The 18,260-nt window shown below is 39.9% G+C and overlaps 1 protein-coding gene across 5 annotated transcripts in view; it reads right to left on the bottom strand.

Annotated features, from left to right (window-relative positions):
* Window positions 1-18,260, bottom strand: part of Zcwpw2 (zinc finger CW-type and PWWP domain containing 2) — a 159,435-nt gene that overhangs the window by 117,814 nt on the left and 23,361 nt on the right. For all 5 annotated transcript variants that reach the window (XM_029481342.1, XM_029481341.1, XM_029481343.1 and 2 more), the window contains exons 2-3: window positions 12,537-12,911; window positions 4,159-4,318 (exon numbers count right to left, since the gene is read on the bottom strand). In XM_029481342.1, the coding sequence (XP_029337202.1) occupies window positions 4,159-4,318; window positions 12,537-12,823 (447 nt within the window). In that variant the 5' untranslated portion in view covers window positions 12,824-12,911. The remainder of the gene's footprint in view (window positions 1-4,158; window positions 4,319-12,536; window positions 12,912-18,260) is intronic.

Genomic DNA, 18,260 nt, shown 5'->3' on the forward strand with positions numbered 1-18,260 from the left:
TCTTCATTCTCATCTACTCCTATTATCCGTAGGTTTGGTCTTCTCATTGTATCCTGGATTTCCTGGATGTTTTGAGTTAGGATCTTTTTGCATTTTGCATTTTCTTTGATTGTTGTACCCATGTTTTCTATGGAATCTTCTGCACCTGAGATTCTCTCTTCCATCTCTTCTATTCTGTTGCTGATGCTCACAGCTATGGTTCCTGATTTCTTGTCTAGGATTTCTATCTCCAGAGTTGTCTCCCTTTGGGTTTTCTTTATTGTTCCTACTTCCCTTTTTAGATCTTGGATGATTTTGTTCAATTCCATCACCTGTCTGGTTGTGTTTTCCTGTAATTCTTTAAGGGATTTTTGTGTTTCCTCTTTAAGTACTTCTACCTGTTTAGCAGTGTTCTCCTTTATTTCTTTAAGTTAATTATTAATATCCTTCTTAAAATCCTCTACCATCATCATGAGATATGCTTTTAAATCAGAGTCTAGCTTTTCGGGTATGTTGGGGTATCCAGGACTCGCTGTGGTGGGAGTACTGGGTTCCGATGATGCCAAGTGGTCTTGGTTTCTGTTAGTAAGATTCTTACGTTTGCCTTTCACCATCTGGTAATCTCTGGTGTTATATTTTCTAGCTGTCTCTGGCTGGAGCTTGTTCTTCCTGTGATTCTGTTAGCCTCTGTCAGCACTCCTGGGAGTCCAGCTCTCTCCTGAGTCCTAGTGGTCAGAGCACTCTCTGCAGGCCTGGCAAGGAAGGTGCACAGAGATCTGAAGCTCAGCTCTGCCTCCTGGCTGAAGATGAAGACCCAAAGGAACCCTGTCCAAGAAGCTCTGTTGCATCTGCAGCCCACATGCAGGAGAGCGTGGACTGGTCTCTGAAAGATGTGGGATACAAGATGGCAATCTCGCCTGAGTCCTGGGGTCAGAGATATCCCTCTTCTGCAGATGCAGTTACTCTCTAGAGTCTTACTATTTTTATCTTTAATGTCAGGACCCCAAAAAGAGAAAAAAAAGGATGATCAAAAGTGAGGGGGCTGGTGAGATGGCTCAGTGGGTAAGAGCACCCGACTGCTCTTCCAAAGGTCCAGAGTTCAAATCCCAGCAACCACATGGTGGCTCACAACCATCCGTAACAAGATCTGGCGTCCTCTTCTGGAGTGTCTGAAGACAGCTACAGTGTACTTACATATAATAAATAAATAAATCTTTAAAAAAAAAGTGAGGAAGAAAGTGTCTCAATCTCTTACCACACTGAGAGCCACTTCAGCTGAGGGGAAAGGAGCTTGCAAAATGGAAGGGAAGCAGGCAACTCAATGGCCACCATCTTTCTTTGTTATGATCATAGGCAACTCCCCAGTAAACATCCCAGTAACATCCCCAGTGCTGAGGGGACTGGGGCCTTTTTGGTCAGCTTATCTTGAGAGCTGTGTTCCTCCAGGAACTGTAACTGCTGCCTGACACAGGAAATAGGTGGGGGTCTGGAAGCTGCTGCTGTACTAAAACCTCAAGTTGCCTAAATTAACCTCATGTAGGTCAAGTTTTCCCTAAAAGTTGCAATACTTTACTGTACACAAGAGCTCTATATTGCCTTTAACTCTTCTCGGAGTGTATCTCAATGTATCACTAAGTGTAATAATTATTGGCAAGGAAAACCTAACACTTTGTGTAGAGACAGAGACTGAGTATTTTTATAAGCTGAGCAATTAAATTAAGTCAGCAGACCCATACACAAGTTAGTTAGGTAAAAATAATTATTCTAAAAACTTAAAACCAGACAAGCATGACTGAAATATATGGGAGAAATGCTTTTCATTATATAAACCAAAAAAGTTAACATTCTCATAAATGCATATAAGACTCTATTTCAGACAGGATCCTTCTGGTTTCCATCTGCACCCCAGAGCTAAGGCTATCCCACAATCCTTGGTACCTAAATCCCGCCACCCTCCCCAAAGACAGCTGGTCTCCCAGAAATGCTGTCACTCCTAAGCTCACAGGTGAGACTACCACTTTTGGTCCAATAACTGTCCAAAGAGCGACCCACCAGGAGCCCACAAAGCAGAGGAACCAAGAAACACTCAGGGACAGGATGCTTCCGGTTTCCATCAGTGCCCTGGAGCTAACCCTGTGACACATCTCTCCACATCCAAATCCTGCCTGCAGAGAACTAGTCTCCCAGGAGTGCTGACACACCTAAGATCACAGGCTCACAGGCCCACAAGAGGAACAAGCTCCTGTTAGAGATAGCAAGACCAACTAACACCAAAGATAACCAGACAGTGAGAGGCAAGCTCAAGAATATGAGCAACAGAAACCAAGGCTACTCGGTATCATCAGAGGCCAGCTCTCCCACCACAGCAAGTCCTGGATGCCCCAGCACACCAGAAAAGCAAGATTCTGATTTAAAATCACATCCCATGATGATGGGGGGGGGGGGGTTTCTAGTTTGAATTTAGTCATGTTCAACCAATTCCTCATATGCATGACTTGGGCCTAGAATTTTCTTCTTTGCCTGTTGGCCTTGCCTAAATCTATCTCATTACATTATTTTCTGAGCAAGTGAAACAATAGGCTTTTGTCATCCCTCAGCTTCCCCATCCTAGTGAACATGACTCTAGATAACAGAGAGTGGGGGAAAGCTGGGCACAGGAAGAAAGTCTAGCACAGAGTAGCTGAATCTGAGGAACTTGATTGAATAAAGAGACCCACAGAAGGTATCCTCATTCTATCAGTTGCAAAGGTACAAGAACAGGCTAGAAATAGGAGAAGTAAGGGCAGAGGCAGAGCCCTAAACAACGTTCAAAGACAAAGCCCCCCAGGCCTGTGGGTATCTACAAGTCTCCCAGATTCCCCAGCTGAGGTATTGGGAAAGGGACACGGAAGCCAACCCTTCCCGGCCTTGCCCCTCACTCTCATCTTTGCAGCATCATTTTGCATAAATCAGCCCTGAATTCCTGATCGTGTGCAAAATTTCTGCTGAAGCCTTAATAAGTTAGAAACAAGAACATGTGTCTCTTGGTTCCCAAGTTTAGCTGTCTTCTCTATCAGACCTTTTCCTTGCCCCAGGGATTGATGGTAAAATAATCATGATAATATTCACACATTGAGGATATCCTATATTCAGATGACTAATAATACATTTTGACTTTTGTGCTTACAATTAAATATAATTTTAACATATATAATTACATATAATTTTTAGAAACACCTTAATCTTTCCTAGCTTCATGAGCAGCTAGGTTTCCCGACTCCTCAAGGGGAAGGAGAGGACAAGAAAGAAACAGTCCGCACTTGACCTGTCTAGGAACACAGGCAGAGGGGAAGCAGAAAAGGGGCTTAATCATGAGGTGGTCGGGTTAGCTAATATGAAGTGGTGGTCTGCCACAGTGATTCTTTTTAACAGCTTTTGAACTAAATTTTTTTAAAAAGCTATATATGCCAAATAAAAGTAAACCCATTTTAAACAATCTCAAATTACCAGTGTGGTTGGATCACATGCTTTGTTTATACATATACTGAGATATGCACATGAATATACCATCTTACTATTAAAAAAATAAAGTATATCAAAACTGAGTGGAAGATATCGGTGTCTACGATGCCACTGTGTTTGTCACAGGCTTTAATGATGGCATAGTGTGCAGACAAAAGGCTCAGGGTGGCTTTCAGCACAGGCAGCCTGTGCTCACCATGGTGGCTCCTTGGGTACAGGCCCAGCTCACCTTCTATGTCCCCACCCTGAGAATCCAATAACTAATTAATTGTAATGTGTGACTTAAAGTTTAAAAAGAGTGAGAAGACAGTAAAGGAGTTCATGTAATGAAATGCTCTCTGTTTGAAATTTGAAAAGCTTGTTGTGCTCTATAATGAATTTCCTGTGACGGATGCTGAAATGTACAGTCTCGGGAGAATGTAAAAACGGACAATATTAAAACCATTTCAAAGGTTCATTCTTTAGTTGACTTGTACCATGTTGCCAGTGAAAGAGGAAAGCTGTTAAAATCTACAACTATTTCATATCCACAATTTCCTCGAAAATAATCGTGTTTCAATTTAAAAGCATATTATGCATGATTTTATATAAATGCAAATGTTTTAAAATCTGAGATAAAATTGACAGTAAATAAAAGAAACTAGAGAAAGCATAAAGTTGCAATGGTCCTTCACCTACCTTTAACGTGAGACTAAAATGTCCAACAAACGCTGCACTCATCCATGCTGTCGAGTGGGGGTCACCCAGAAATTCTATGTAATACTTTTCAACATTTCCATCCTGGTCATAGGTTACATATTTCCCTTTGAAAGGATCAGGACAAAGTATTCCTGGCCAACTTAAAAATAAAGTTAAAATAAATTTTCTGTTAAAAAATGAAGCTACTGACACATCTATCACAATCAAATATTGAACTTATGTCTTTGAATTTTAATGATTTCTACAAACATAAACTTATTCCTACTTATACCTTTCAAAGATAATAAGCAAGTAAAAAATTTTATCTTTGTATCAATAAAATGTTTTGATAGTGTCATAGGCAAGATGAAAAGACTCTAAAAGAAATGATAGCCAGAATCCATAAGAAACACCACTGACAGGCAAAGAGGGGGAAAATATAGATATTGAATTTTCTGCAGAGTTAACTCTAGCCTAGAAAAGTGATTAATTACCAAAATATTAGTCACTGACATGGCTTCTGCCAAAGTGAGAGAAAGCTCTGTGTGTGTGTGTGTTTATGTATGTATGGGCATCCACTCATACACACACACACATACACACACACACACACACACACACCAGATAGATACATAAGTATGTAGGTATGTATATAGATGATAGATAGACAGCTAGATAGATATGTAGGTAAGTAGATAGGTAGATAGATGTTAAATAGATAGAAAGATAGATAGAGGATAGGTAGGTAGATAGATGTTGATAGGTAGATAGATGATAGATAGATAGATAGATAGATAGATAGATAGATAGATAGATAGATAGATAAATAGATAGATAGATAGACAGATACTGTAGACAATAGAAAGATGACACACAAATGACAGATAGTAGGTAATAGGTAGATGATAGGTGATTGAGAGATGGATGTATGCTAGATAGACATACTTGATAGCTTATAGGTAAATGATACATGTTTAGATAAAAAATGTCAGCTATAAAGCAATCATAGCTTAATGATAAATGATAAGAGGTAGATGAGAGATACATAACTATAGCTGTAAGCAAATAGATAACAGATAGATTGATAGGTGACAGGCAGAAAACCCTCATAGCTCAAATAGTGATAACATTGTTAACTACAGAAAGGGCAGGACCTCAGCTCCACCATTCTAAACTGTTCCTTCCTATCACTCCACTGACAAGTCATTAATTTGCTAAAAAATATTCAGAACTCTAAGTAAATTTTTATTTTAAATTATTTTAAACTATGTTTAGAGGGGTGATAGATTCCATTTCCAGCACCCACGTAGCAGCTCACAAGTACCTGTAACTGCAGTTCCAGAGGAGCTGATGTTCTCATCTGGCTTCCACAGGTGCCCGTCACACATGTGGTGCAAAGACATATGTGCAGTTAAAACATCCATACACATAAAATAAAATATAAATTTGAAAAAGATAGCTTATTGTGACAGAAACCTCTATAGACAGTATTTTCTGCTTTGGACATTCAGTTCCCACTTAGGTAGGGTTCTGTTTTTCTACTTTCTGTCTAAGTTAGATTTTCCTTTTAATTATTACTTTTTAATTATAGACATGTGTGTGTCGGGGATACGAGAGCGGTATGTGCTCCTAGTTTCTAAGCCATCTCTCTAGCCTCTGATTTTTCTTTTCCACATCAACAGCTGAAAGCTCAGATCCACGACAACATTGCTAAGCAGAAACTGGAAACAATTTCCCACATGGAGTCCCAACCAGAAATTAGAGAGCAAGTCCTGAGGTCACTGATGTCACCAAGTCCACACCTGCTCTATTGACTTGATTTATCAGATTCTATAATAAAAGAAAAGCTGAAAACTAAGACGTACAGGTCACAATCATCTTAAAAGTCCTGACTGTGGGTATAAGTGAGAACAAGTTGAGATTGGGAGGCACAGGCCTTTGCTCCTAGCACTCACAGCGCAGAGGCGAGCGGGTCTCTGTGAGGGTGAGGCTAGCCTGATCTACATAGTCAGATCATACACAGTTCCAAGCCAGCCTGGCTACATAGTGAGATCATGTCTCAAACAAACAACTTTAGCACTGTCTAAGAAAACTGAACATTTCAAATAATGCATTTGTTCACTAATGCTACTATAGAAGATGAAGCAGAGTATGCTAGGCAATTTTAAACTCCTTAGTTCTGACTTGGGCTCAGGTAGAACTGGCAAAGAAGGGCCTGGAGTCCTGGGCAAGTTAACCTGCAAGAGCTCCCAGAGGATTCTGGGACACCCACCATTACCACTAACCTCTAATCAGTATGATGAGGTAGGAAATTGTTATCTTCTTTACGTTTTACAGGCAGAACTTTCAAGAAGATTTTCTGTTGCTGCTGCTGTTTTGTTTTTCGAGAAGACACTTGGTAAGACATAGTTCAAAAGAGGACTTCTTGGTCAAAGGACACAGGTCACAAACAAACAAGAGAGCCGTAGACTCCATATGCACTCCGAGAGAAGGCCTGCAACATGACTGTATCTGAGATGGAGTACCTAGCCTCAGAGGCTGTATTCCTTACTGGTCCCCATCCTAAATGGCCTGTGAAGGATGTGGGATGTGGTATATATAGGGCGTGTAATGTGTGTAGTTGTGGGGTAAGTATGTAGTGTGTGCATATGTCAAATATGATCACCACACAGGAGTAAGACCACCACTTGGCCTGCTCTGTGATAATCTGAGGTTGCAACACAATTAAAAGGTAAAGTTACTAAAAGTCAAAAAGCCTTTCTCCATTATCTATTCAACCAATGAAGACTTCTGCTGCCTGAAACTGAAGCACAGAACTAGGGCCTGCCTCCAGGTCCTAACACTCAACAGGAAGTAGGTAAGTTTGTCTCAGAAAGGCTTCATTTTCTAATTTGTATGTTACCTTATATAAAGTGACTATTTTACAAAACTGCACCTCTAAAATTAAAATTATTATTTTGTATGCAAGTGGCAAAATGTAAATTGTTGGCTTGAAGTACTGTGTTGGGATTCAATCCATATTTTATCCATAGCAAAAATTTTATACACATACATTAATTTCTCCCATCTAGCTTAAAATGATCCTCCTGCCTCATCCTCTAGAGTGATAGTATTACAGGTGTACAGGCATGCCCAATTTTAATTGAGTTTTAAATATTTTTACCAACATTCCAACACCTGGCCCACCACGCTGGGAATAAAAGAGGAAGAAAAGGCAGAAGTCAGGTAGGATCCCACCATAAGGAATCCTGGGAGCCCCTGGACAACAGTTTAGAGCTCAAGATTTAGATTATACATACATTTAGCACTGCAACACTGCAAACTGCACACTTGCCCAGTTCTGCAGTCAGCAATGTAAAGTGGGAGAGTCGGTGGCACCCCAGTGAAGAGACCCATGCTCTCACTTGAACCTGCAGGCAACAGCCTTTCTGAAGGCATCTAGCTCTGGCTATCTTTCCTCATGTGTTATAAAGTTCAAATAAATGTGTAGTTTATACATTTTTGGTTTTGAGAAATTAAAGTCTGTCATCATCATAGAGCTTAATGTCTCCTGCCAAATTTAGATGTTGAAAACTGAAAAGACAGTTAAATAACTAGGAGAGCTTTGCGTAGGTACTTCTGCAGTTAGTAGGTGGAGGCAGGAGGATCAGGAGTCCACGGCCAGCTGCACTCCTTGAGAGCCTATCTCAAATCAACAATAACAAGTAACTCAGTTAAAACCTAGCTCACAGCCGGGCGTGGTGGCGCACGCCTTTAATCCCAGCACTCCGGAGGCAGAGGCAGGTGGATTTCTGAATTCGAGACCAGCCTGCTCTACAGAGTGAGTTCCAGGACAACCAGGGCTGTGCAGAGAAACCCTGTCTCAAAACAAACAAACAAACAAACAAACAAAAACCCAAAACAAACAAACAATAAAAAACCTAGCTCACTAGGACAGGCTCTATGTCCAAGATAACCTGTCCCATGGGACGAGATCAGGACACAGACATGCAGAGGAAAGAGTGTGGGAGGATGTGGCAAGAAGGTGACCATTTGTAAATCAAGGAGAGAACCTTGGATGAAATTAGCCATGTGATACCTTGATCTCAGGACTTGAGCCTGTGTTATGTAAGCCAGCTCATATGTGCTAGTTTGTTATGGCAACCCTAGAAAGCTAATATGACTGTATATGTAACTTGAAAAGAATGATTTAGAAATCTCTCCCCTTTGTTTAGCAAGAGGCTATGTGTGTGCCTTTAACAGGTTCTTAAGTAAGTGGTATGCCACAACATGGAAGAAAATTAATTATGATACCAACAAAGAACTACTCTCTTGAGAACTGTTTGTTTTTATTATACCAAAAAAAAATAAACAAGCATTTCTAGATTCTACATCAATGTCTCTTTAACCTTCTTGAGTCAACTAATTTGAGCAGCAGTAATGTTAAATGCTGGCAAGACAGAGCTCTGATCTTAAGAGCTGCCTGTAAAGCCACAGGCTGATGAAATCCACCCAGCCAGTGCTGTGCTGCTAAGTTAGGTCGCTAAGTATCTCTGCAGTCAGCAGCTGTCTCTCTGCTTCAGGATCTAGAGCATTGCTTAATTAAGATCCAATATTTCACTATTTCTTTTGGGTTAATCCTATCTTTACATTGTACTATTTTAATTTATCTTGCTATTATCATTCTATACATTTGTGTCGCTGAAGAAACAATGCAAGTAAATTTCAGTTTCTTAATTGAAAATGTAAATCAGTGCTCAGCTTGGCTCATGAAGGAGAACGTAAGTGATACGCAGTCAAATGCTTTCCAGGCTCTGGAGGAGGGAGGATGCAGCTGCTTGTCAGACATGGGGATGGCAGTAAACACAAACTAGAGATAATTTAGGGGCTGGTTTAAAACACATTTCATATGAAATTTTAAGTTCTTTACCTCAGTTACTAATTCCTAATGAAACTTTCTGTTTTTCAGATATATTGACAGACAAAAGCAATTTCATTTCTTGAATTACAGTTACTGAAACATCAAATTTCCTATTTAGGAATTGCTTTCAAAATGCATTTTCAACTCTGCTTTCAAAATGTTTGCTTTAGAGATGAAAAATGATGGAGAACTATTTGTGTTTATGACAAATCTGTTTATAACAACTTCAGTAAATGTTCATATTATATACCCCTTAAAATACTGGATCTTACATAACTGTCGGGAGCCATTTTGCCTGCTAGTCTGAGTCAAAACAGATCAGGGGTTGTGGCCTGGCAGGCTGTTCTGCAGGCAGGCAGATTTCCTGGCCTGCTGATGCATGGAGCAACAAGACGAGATACACTTGAGGCTCAAGGCTAAATGTTCTATTAAGCTTGGAGGAAGGAACAGGGAGGCCTATGGGTAGGAATAGATACCCTATATATGTCAGCCATTGTCTCTGCTAGCTTACGCTTTTACTTCCCATGGCACCGTGGGGTATAGAGAGGCTGCAGTAGCCACTGGACAACCCTCTCAATTCTAACTTTTGTCTCTGAGTCTTCTTTCTGTCTTTCCTACAATCATCCTCACTCCCTCCAGCTCAGAGGCTGTTCAACTTCATGCCAGCAGGTCTGGTACACATAATCAATTAATGTTTGTGTTAATTATTAATCAGGGGGAGAATTATTAATATGGGAGAGGATAATAATTTTTACAATATTGTCACATTTGAGCCCCAGAAAAAGCCCTCATTAAAATGGAGCACAGAGGTCATGCATTTGTTAAGACAGTGGGTGAGTTTGTTAGGGCTGTTATAACAAAATACCACAGACTTGCAGAGTGAAGCGAGAGATCTACTTTCTGCAGCTGCTCTAAGTTAGTAATACAAGACTGGAGGATGGACAGTTTGTCTCTTCTCATGTCTTTCTTAGTTTTCCCCTTAATTTAAACAAGACTACAATTTTTTTTAAAGAACTGTGATAAACAAACACATTGTATTTTATTGTTCATCCTGAAATAGTTGCTATTTCTTCATTGAAAAAAATGAATATTAATATAATTTAGAAATATGTTTGTAAATGATAAATATTTAAAGATCTTAATTATTTCATAGATGCTTAAAATATTTTTCACTTAATTTATGTGGATTTATTATATTTCAGAGTTTGGCACTTTTGGTTGAGTTTTTCTAAATATATACTATGCATCTTCAGTGTATAAATCTTGGGTTTCAGTTAAACTTTCTTGACTTAAAGGCACTTGTTTTACCAAATGGCTTTGGCTTTTTACTTCAGGAATCAATATTACCTATGTAATCTTTTCTATCCTTGGTATTTCTTTTTCTTGAACTTTTTTTTCATCTTTTGGTCCTTTAATTTTCTTTACATATTTTATTTTTCAGAAAATACTGCTTATTTTTTATTCCTTCTAATTTAGCATTTATTTTTGAAGTTTTAAAAAGGTTTTCATTAATTTTACTTTCCCCCCAAATCTTTAAACACTGTTTTATTTTTTCTAGTTCACACATACACACACACACACACACACACACACACACATATACACACATTATATCTACACTATTTTCTTTATTCCTGTTAACTCAGCTTGAAATCTTGAGTACAATGCAAGATTTTGAGAATGCTCTCAAAACTATTCCTCTGTGGTAACCTCTCATCTTTTCTATTTCTGCCCCATGCTAGTTTTACTCTGCTAAGTTAGTATTAGCGTCTCCTGTGCTCATGTGGGGATGGAGGAGGCTGGAGAAGTGAGTAGTCTGCTGTGTGGTCGGCCTGCCCTGGTCTCAGAGCTCTCAGTCCTGCAGCTGCGAGAAGTGCTTGTGCCTCAGCACAGAGGGACAGGTTAGCAAACACTTCTCTTCACCATTGCATCTCCTTATTCGGAAACTTCTCAGCTCTTTGGGTCCCACCTCCTAGTCTCCTGGAGTACTTCTTGTAGATGTCTCCCATCCAGACCCTGTGGCAGGGAGTCCCCAAGGTCCCAAACTTGTGGCCACTGCTTGTTTTCAGTATCCCAGACACGGGTCTCTTCTCCAGTGGTACCTGGCTCTTGGACTCCGGGATGAGATGTGAGAAGCAGTGGACTCTTAGAGAGCAGCCAGGGTGCTGAGCTGGTCCCTACTGTTTCCTGTGTACTTTTTGTTTTCTGTGCTTTATAGCTGTTCTGGCACCTCCTTCAGAACTATCAATTCCCCTTTTCCCTGTTAGCCCAGCTCTGCACATTCCTGGAGTCCTATAGGGGAAACCGCCAGTCTAGCAGCCAAACAAGATCCTTTGTTCTCACTGATCCTATTCTCTTTATTTAACCCCCTGTAGGTTTTGGGGGTTTTACTGTTGTTATTTTTTTAATCAGAGTTACCTTTTTTGTGGAAATGATCTGTGTTACATGTAATGTTTCCAGAGTTCTATGCTCCAGCATCTTGAATTGCTCTTTGCCCTGCTGTGGTTGAACCTGTTGCTCGTTCCGCCTGCTGTGCTCCCCAGGAAAGCTTGAAGCTCTCATTTCTCAACTGTGTCAGATGATCTCTGTGCTGTTCCTATTCGCCCTGTTTTCTCTCTCACAGATACTAAATGTCCAGGTTTCACGGGGAGATGTAACTATTGGTCCCATTTTGGCGTCTCTACAGTAGCCTCTCAGTAAGCTTTATCGTGAGTGTTATCTGGCAAGTGCAGATGTCACCTTTCTTCTGCATTTTCACACAGACTTTCTAGCCTGCATGTGTATCCCTAAATCGCTGTCTTACAAGAGTACTAGCTAGACTAGATTAAGTCATACCCTATTGGGACTTATTTGTAATTAGTCACGTCTTTAAAGGCCCTACATCCTAATATGGTCATTCTAAGGTGTCATGGCAGCATTCAACATAATTGAGTGCAAGATAGTGAGACAGCAAGAACCTGAGTCTATGTATTGACTGGATCACCTATTACACACATGTGCATGTCAGAATGAGCGAGTAACCACCTCTCCTATGACTTATGACACTTACGGTCTTCATAGAGAACAAGATAACAACCCAGTATACTTGAGCTTTGTAGGGTAACAGCTTACAAAACCTAGTAAGAGGTTCTGAAGGGGTAGTACTGGTAGCTGCACACACTCAGAATACTGTAAAATCTCCTCTGAAATACAGGGAGAGCAAATACATGACCGGGCACAGCTACGCCCAATGCAGAGCACAGGGCTGAGCACGACGCTTGGCAGAAGTGTTTGCCAGAGTGAGTGAGGCTCTTGGTATTTGATCCACTAAAACACAGAGATAAAAAAAAACACAGACACAGACACACACAAACACATGTCCATGAACACACGCCCCCAAGCACGCATGCACGTAAGTAAACATAATAAAAAAATTAAAGAAATCAGTAATTAAGTAATGATTAATTAATAAGTAGTGAACAATAAATACATTTCTTACCTTGGCCAATTCCGTAATTTTACCAAAACCAGGCTTCCGAGAGGTAGCTGTGAATAGACAAACTTATACCCGTTTTCAAGGAACTGAGATTCTTCAGGGAAATCTTCCTCGGAGACGGAGCAGCTGCTGTAGCTGGGGTCAGTGTTCATGAAGCAGTACCAGGGCTCGCTGGGGTTCACCGCGGCTGCAGCTGCAGGGGACAGCAGCCTCCATTTCAGGCAGCTCTCATTCTCACACTGTACCCATGTTCTGTGCACAAACTCGCTGCTCTCCGGGGCCGGGCCCATCAGGCTGATGCTGATCACTCAGATTGTTATTTATCTTATTTTGGTTTTGTTTTGTTTTGTTGTCTTGTTTCTCAGAAGTGAATCAAATCTGGAAAATAAAAAAAGAATACAGATTCAAGGGTACAAGATATAATTTCAACCACAAGAAGAATTTCTTTTATACTTTCTGCCCAATCCTACGCTCCTGGCAGAGAAGATGTGTCTGATATAATGTGTTCTTCTTACCAGTAACAGTAACACAGCAGACACATGAATGACCACAACAAGTGCTCTGAAATTACAAACTGGACAAATCTACCCCATGAGGGTAGTTTAGTTGAGCAGTGTCTACAACTGACACTCACTATGCACATAGTATTTCTTGCTTGCTTTCCTTTTCTTTTTTCTTCCTTCCTTCCTTCCTTTCTTCCTTCCTTCCTCTCTTTTTCTTCCTCCTTTTCTTCCTTCCTTCCTTCCTTCCTTCCTTTCTTTCTTCCTTTCTCCTTTTCTTTCTTTCTTTCTTTCTTTCTTTCTTTCTTTCTTTCTTTCTTTCTTTCTTAGTCACCTCTATGCTGTAGCCCAGGCTAGCCTAAAACTCCCTATCCCTTTGCCCAAGCCTCTTGGGTGCAAGGATGAGCATAGCACACACAAAGCTACTATGTGGCAGGTCCTCTGCCTTACACACACAGCTCATATCCTATCCATTTTACCAAGGAAACTGAAGCTGTGAAAAGCATTTTTAAGCCCCATGCCTAGGACCCTGTGGAGCTGAGGTTTAAATGCAGGCAGCTGGGTTCTAAGCTCTGGGGTCCTGACTGCAGATGCACTGCTCTAGAGCACACAGACAGCACCATGCATCGTCCTGTTCTTCTTCTAAAAACCAGGAAACCCGGATGGGGCAGATGAGTCATCGTGAAAACTCTCAAGGATATAAAAGCTTGATGAGCAGCCTCTTCCTTAGGAAGGCCTGCCCCATCTCACTGACAGAGTCTCTTCTCAGGCTGTGTATGAAGAGTCTACATATATGAAAACAGCTGTATATCAAAGCTCCCCAAATTCGACATCAGCAAAGACTAGGAGACGTGCATTAAGAATATAACTAAAATACAGACAAAATTAATTGTTGACTATGTATTTCACAATAACCTATTTTTTTAACAAAAAGATGTGGGGCTCGCCAAAATGGCAGTGGGTAAAGCCACCTGATGCCAAAACTGACCACCTGAGTTTGATTCCCCAGAACTCACATGGTGAAAGGAGAGAAAGAACTGACTCCCACAGTTTGCCTCTGATCGCCACACACATGCCATAACATACACATACACGCACACATTCATACACATGCATGCATACTAAATAACTAAATAAACAAATATAAAAAGATGACGGTTTCCAACAGTGATGGATCAGCACAACACTACTACCCAAACCCTGGCACCATCCAAACCCCCTCTATCCCTAGGCAGTCAGATGCTTATCCTACTCATGTTTCTTTACCATGCTCCTTATCTGAGCTCCTACAACTCACATTTGATGCAATCAATACACGCATTAGCCAGTAATTACAATGATTTAAATTTTAACTTTTTATTAACTGCATTTTTATTTATTTTTATTTCCTATGTATGCTTTACATTTTCCATAGTATAGGTTCATTGTCTATGGCATCCTGTCTGTCATATATGCTCCTTTTCATACAGGTAGTCATTTTGTGTTGGGCATGTTCCCCCTCGAACCTTCCACCATGCTCTGCCTTTCACCCACCCTCTTTCCCTTGAGTCCCGTTTATTTCCCGAGAGTTCAGTTTCACTTTTATATTTAAATTATACATACATTTATAGATTTACATATCTACATTAAACCTAGGAACCATGAATATCACTCAAAAACATATTTATCTTCTTAAGGCTGCCTTAATTCACCTGACATTATCTCCAGTTACAGGCATTTTCCTAGAATCACATAACTCCATACTTTATGAATGAAAAAACTCCATTTTTTTATTCATATTAGATTTATCTTCTCCATTTCCCTATTGGAAGTGTAGGTTGACTCCATAACTGGACTACTGTAACCACTGCTATAATAAATAATGTTGTGCAAAAGGTATCTGTGATTGCCATCCTGGAGTTCTTTGGGAAAACACCCAGAAGTGGTATAACTAGGTCACATGGAATAATTAATAGGTTTTGGGGGGTTTTTTCAGAACCAGTCTCCTGACTGCCATAGTGGCTGTACCAACAGTTCACATCCCCACACACAGTGTACACACTTTCACTTTGGTTCACATCCCCACACACAGTGTACATGTGTTTACTTCAGTTCACACCCTCACCAGAATTTGTTACTTGTTTTCTTAATGACTGATATTCTGGCTGGGGTGAGATAGAATATTAATACAATTTTAATTTGCATTTTTCTGATAATGAGGTTGAACATTTTTATATGTTTATTGAACAAATTTGTGTTTTAATATTTGAACACTACCTGCTCATTTCCCTAGCCCAATTCTGGACTTGGTTGTTGGAATTCTTAGTTTTTTAGTTTTCTGAATATTCTAGAAAGTAATCATGTCATGTGTATAGTTAGCACATATTTTCTCCAATTCTGCAGGCTATTGATAAGCTGTTAATTGTTTCCATAGCCGTGCAGGATCTCTGTGCAGATTTGATGAGGTCCCATTTGTCAATTGTTGACATTAGATCCTAACTCAGTAGTCTCCCATTTAAGAAATTATTGCCACTGCTTATATCTTTAATTCCTTTGTTTTTTCTTCTAATGTTTTCAGAGTTTCAGGTCTTACATCAGGATCTTTCATCCATCCAAATTTGACCTTTTTTGTGCAAGGTAACAAATACATATCTAGTTTCATCTTTCTACATGTGAATATTTATTTTTCCCACACCATTTGCTATAAGGATGCTGTCTTTTTTTATATATGTACTATATATCTGTATGTATACATCATTGTCAAATCAAGTGACTATACATTTATATCTGTGGATTTGTTTTGGGTCTTCTATTCCATTGATTGACATCTGCTTTTGTGTCTGCACCATGATGATTTTGTTAATACAGCTCTGTAATATAACTTGAAATTGGTGACACCTCCTGCATTAGTCTTTTTGTTCAGGATTTCTTGGAGTATCTGAGGTCCTTCATGATTCTGCATGAATTAAATGTTCCTATTGCTATGAAGAACAGGGGGCATACGGATTTGGATAGGTATTACAGAGATCACTTACATAGGTAAGACGGCCATTTTCACAGTACTAATACTTCCAATTCCTGAGCATAAGAAATCTATCTAATCTAGTATCTACTTCAGTTATTTAACTCAGTATTTCAAGTTTTTATTGTAGAAGTTTTTCAATTCCTTGATTAGATTTATTTTTTTAAAGAAAGTTTTGGCTTAAGGTAAAAGTAATTGGAGTAATGATTTTGTTCCCCATTTTCTTCCTCAGAATGTTGGTTATTGAAACACAAACTCTATACCCCATCCTCCCTGCTCCATTTCACATTTATGCATCTTTTACTTAGGATCCAATGTCAATTCAGTAGGCTATATCTGACCCATAAAAGTTCAGGTCTATATTGTGACTAATATATGACAGGCACAGGTGTACAGGTATTTCTATAGACACTTGGTGACATTCTTTTGGATGTATATCCAAAATTATATAACTGGATCAAATTATGGCTCTAGCTTTAGGTTTTAGAGGAATCTGAATGCTCACTTGTATGTTGTATTTTATAGTATGCTGTAGATTATAGTGTCAGCAGGACAGTACAAGTCCTCATCTGCCTCACTTCCTCACCAGCATGTGCAATAATATCCATTCTGGTTGGGTGAGATGGACACTCAATATATTTTTATTTTGTATTTACCTGAGCCAATCCAATTTTAAATCCTTGCTATTCTTCCCTGGGCAGATGGAGTCTTATTCAGAAAATCGTAGATCTTAAAAAGGGGGGGAGAGGGGAGGGCTTAAATCTTAAAAAGCCTAGATTTTTTTTAAATAGGTATTTTCTTCATTTACATTTCAAATGCTATCCCAAAGTCTCCCATAACCCCCCCCCCACTCCTACTTCTTGGCCCTGGTGTTCCCCTATACTGGGGCATATAAAGTTTACAAGACCAAGGGACTTCTCTTCCCATTTATGGCCGACTAGGCCATCTTCTGCTACATGTGCAGCTAGAGACACGAGCTCCGGAGGTACTGGTTAGTTCATATTGTTGTTCTACCTATAGGGTTACAGACCCCTTTAACTCCTTGGGTACTTTCTCTAGCTCCTCCATTGGGGGCCCTGTGTTCCATCTGTAGCTGACTGTGAGCATCCACTTCTGTGTTTGCCAGGCACCGGTATAGCCTCACAAGGGACAGCTATATCAGGGTCCTTTCAGCAAAATCTTGCTGGCATATACAATGGTGTCAGCGTTTGGAGGCTGATTATGGGATGGATCCCCTGGTGTTAATTGCTCTAGATGGTCCATCCTTTTGTCTCAGCTCCAAACTTTGTCTATGTAACTCCTTCCATGGGTGTTTTGTTCCCAATTTTAAGAAGAGGCAAAGTGCCCACATTTTGGTCTTCCTTCTTCTTGAGTTTCATGTGTTTTGCAAATTGTATCTTGTATCTTGGGTATTCTAAGTTTCTGGGCTAATATCCACTTATCAGTGAAAATATATCATGTAAGTTCTTTTGTGATTGGGTTACCTCACTCAGGATGATACACTCCAGGTCCATCCATTTGCCTAGGAATTTCATAAATTCATTATTTTTAATACTTGGGTAGTACTCCATTGTGTAAATGTACCACATTTTCTGTATCCATTCCTCTGTTCAGGTACATCTGGGTTCTTTCTAGCTTCTGGCTATTATAAATGAGGCTGCTATGAACATAGTGGAGCATGTGTCCTTATTTCCAGTTGGAACATCTTCTGAATATATGCCCACGAGGGTTATCGCGGGATCCTCCGGTAGTACTATGTCCAATTTTCTGAGGAACCACCAGACTGATTTCTAGAGTGGATGTACAACCTTGCAATCCCACCAACAATGGAGGAGTGTTCCTCTTTCTCCACGTGCTCGCCAGCATCCGCTGTCACCTGAATTTTTTGATCTTGGCTATTCTGAATGGTGTGAGGTGGAATCTCAGGGTTGTTTTGATTTACATTTCCCTGATGATTAAGAATGCTGAACATTTTTTCAGGTGCTTCTCAGCCATTTGGTATTCCTCAGATAAGAATACTTTGTTTAGCTCTGAGCCCCATTTTTTAATGGGGTTATTTGATTTTCTGGAGTCCATCTTCTTGNGTTCTTTATATATATTAGATATTAGTCCCCTATCTGATTTAGGGTTGGTAAAGATACTTTCCCAATCTTTTTGTCTTATTGACAGTATTTTTTTGCCTTAAAGAAGCTTTGCAATTTTATGAGGTCCCATTTGTCGATTCTC

This window comes from Mus caroli, chromosome 9 (genome assembly GCF_900094665.2).
Source record: "Mus caroli chromosome 9, CAROLI_EIJ_v1.1, whole genome shotgun sequence".
NCBI classification, from domain to species: domain Eukaryota; kingdom Metazoa; phylum Chordata; class Mammalia; order Rodentia; family Muridae; genus Mus; species Mus caroli.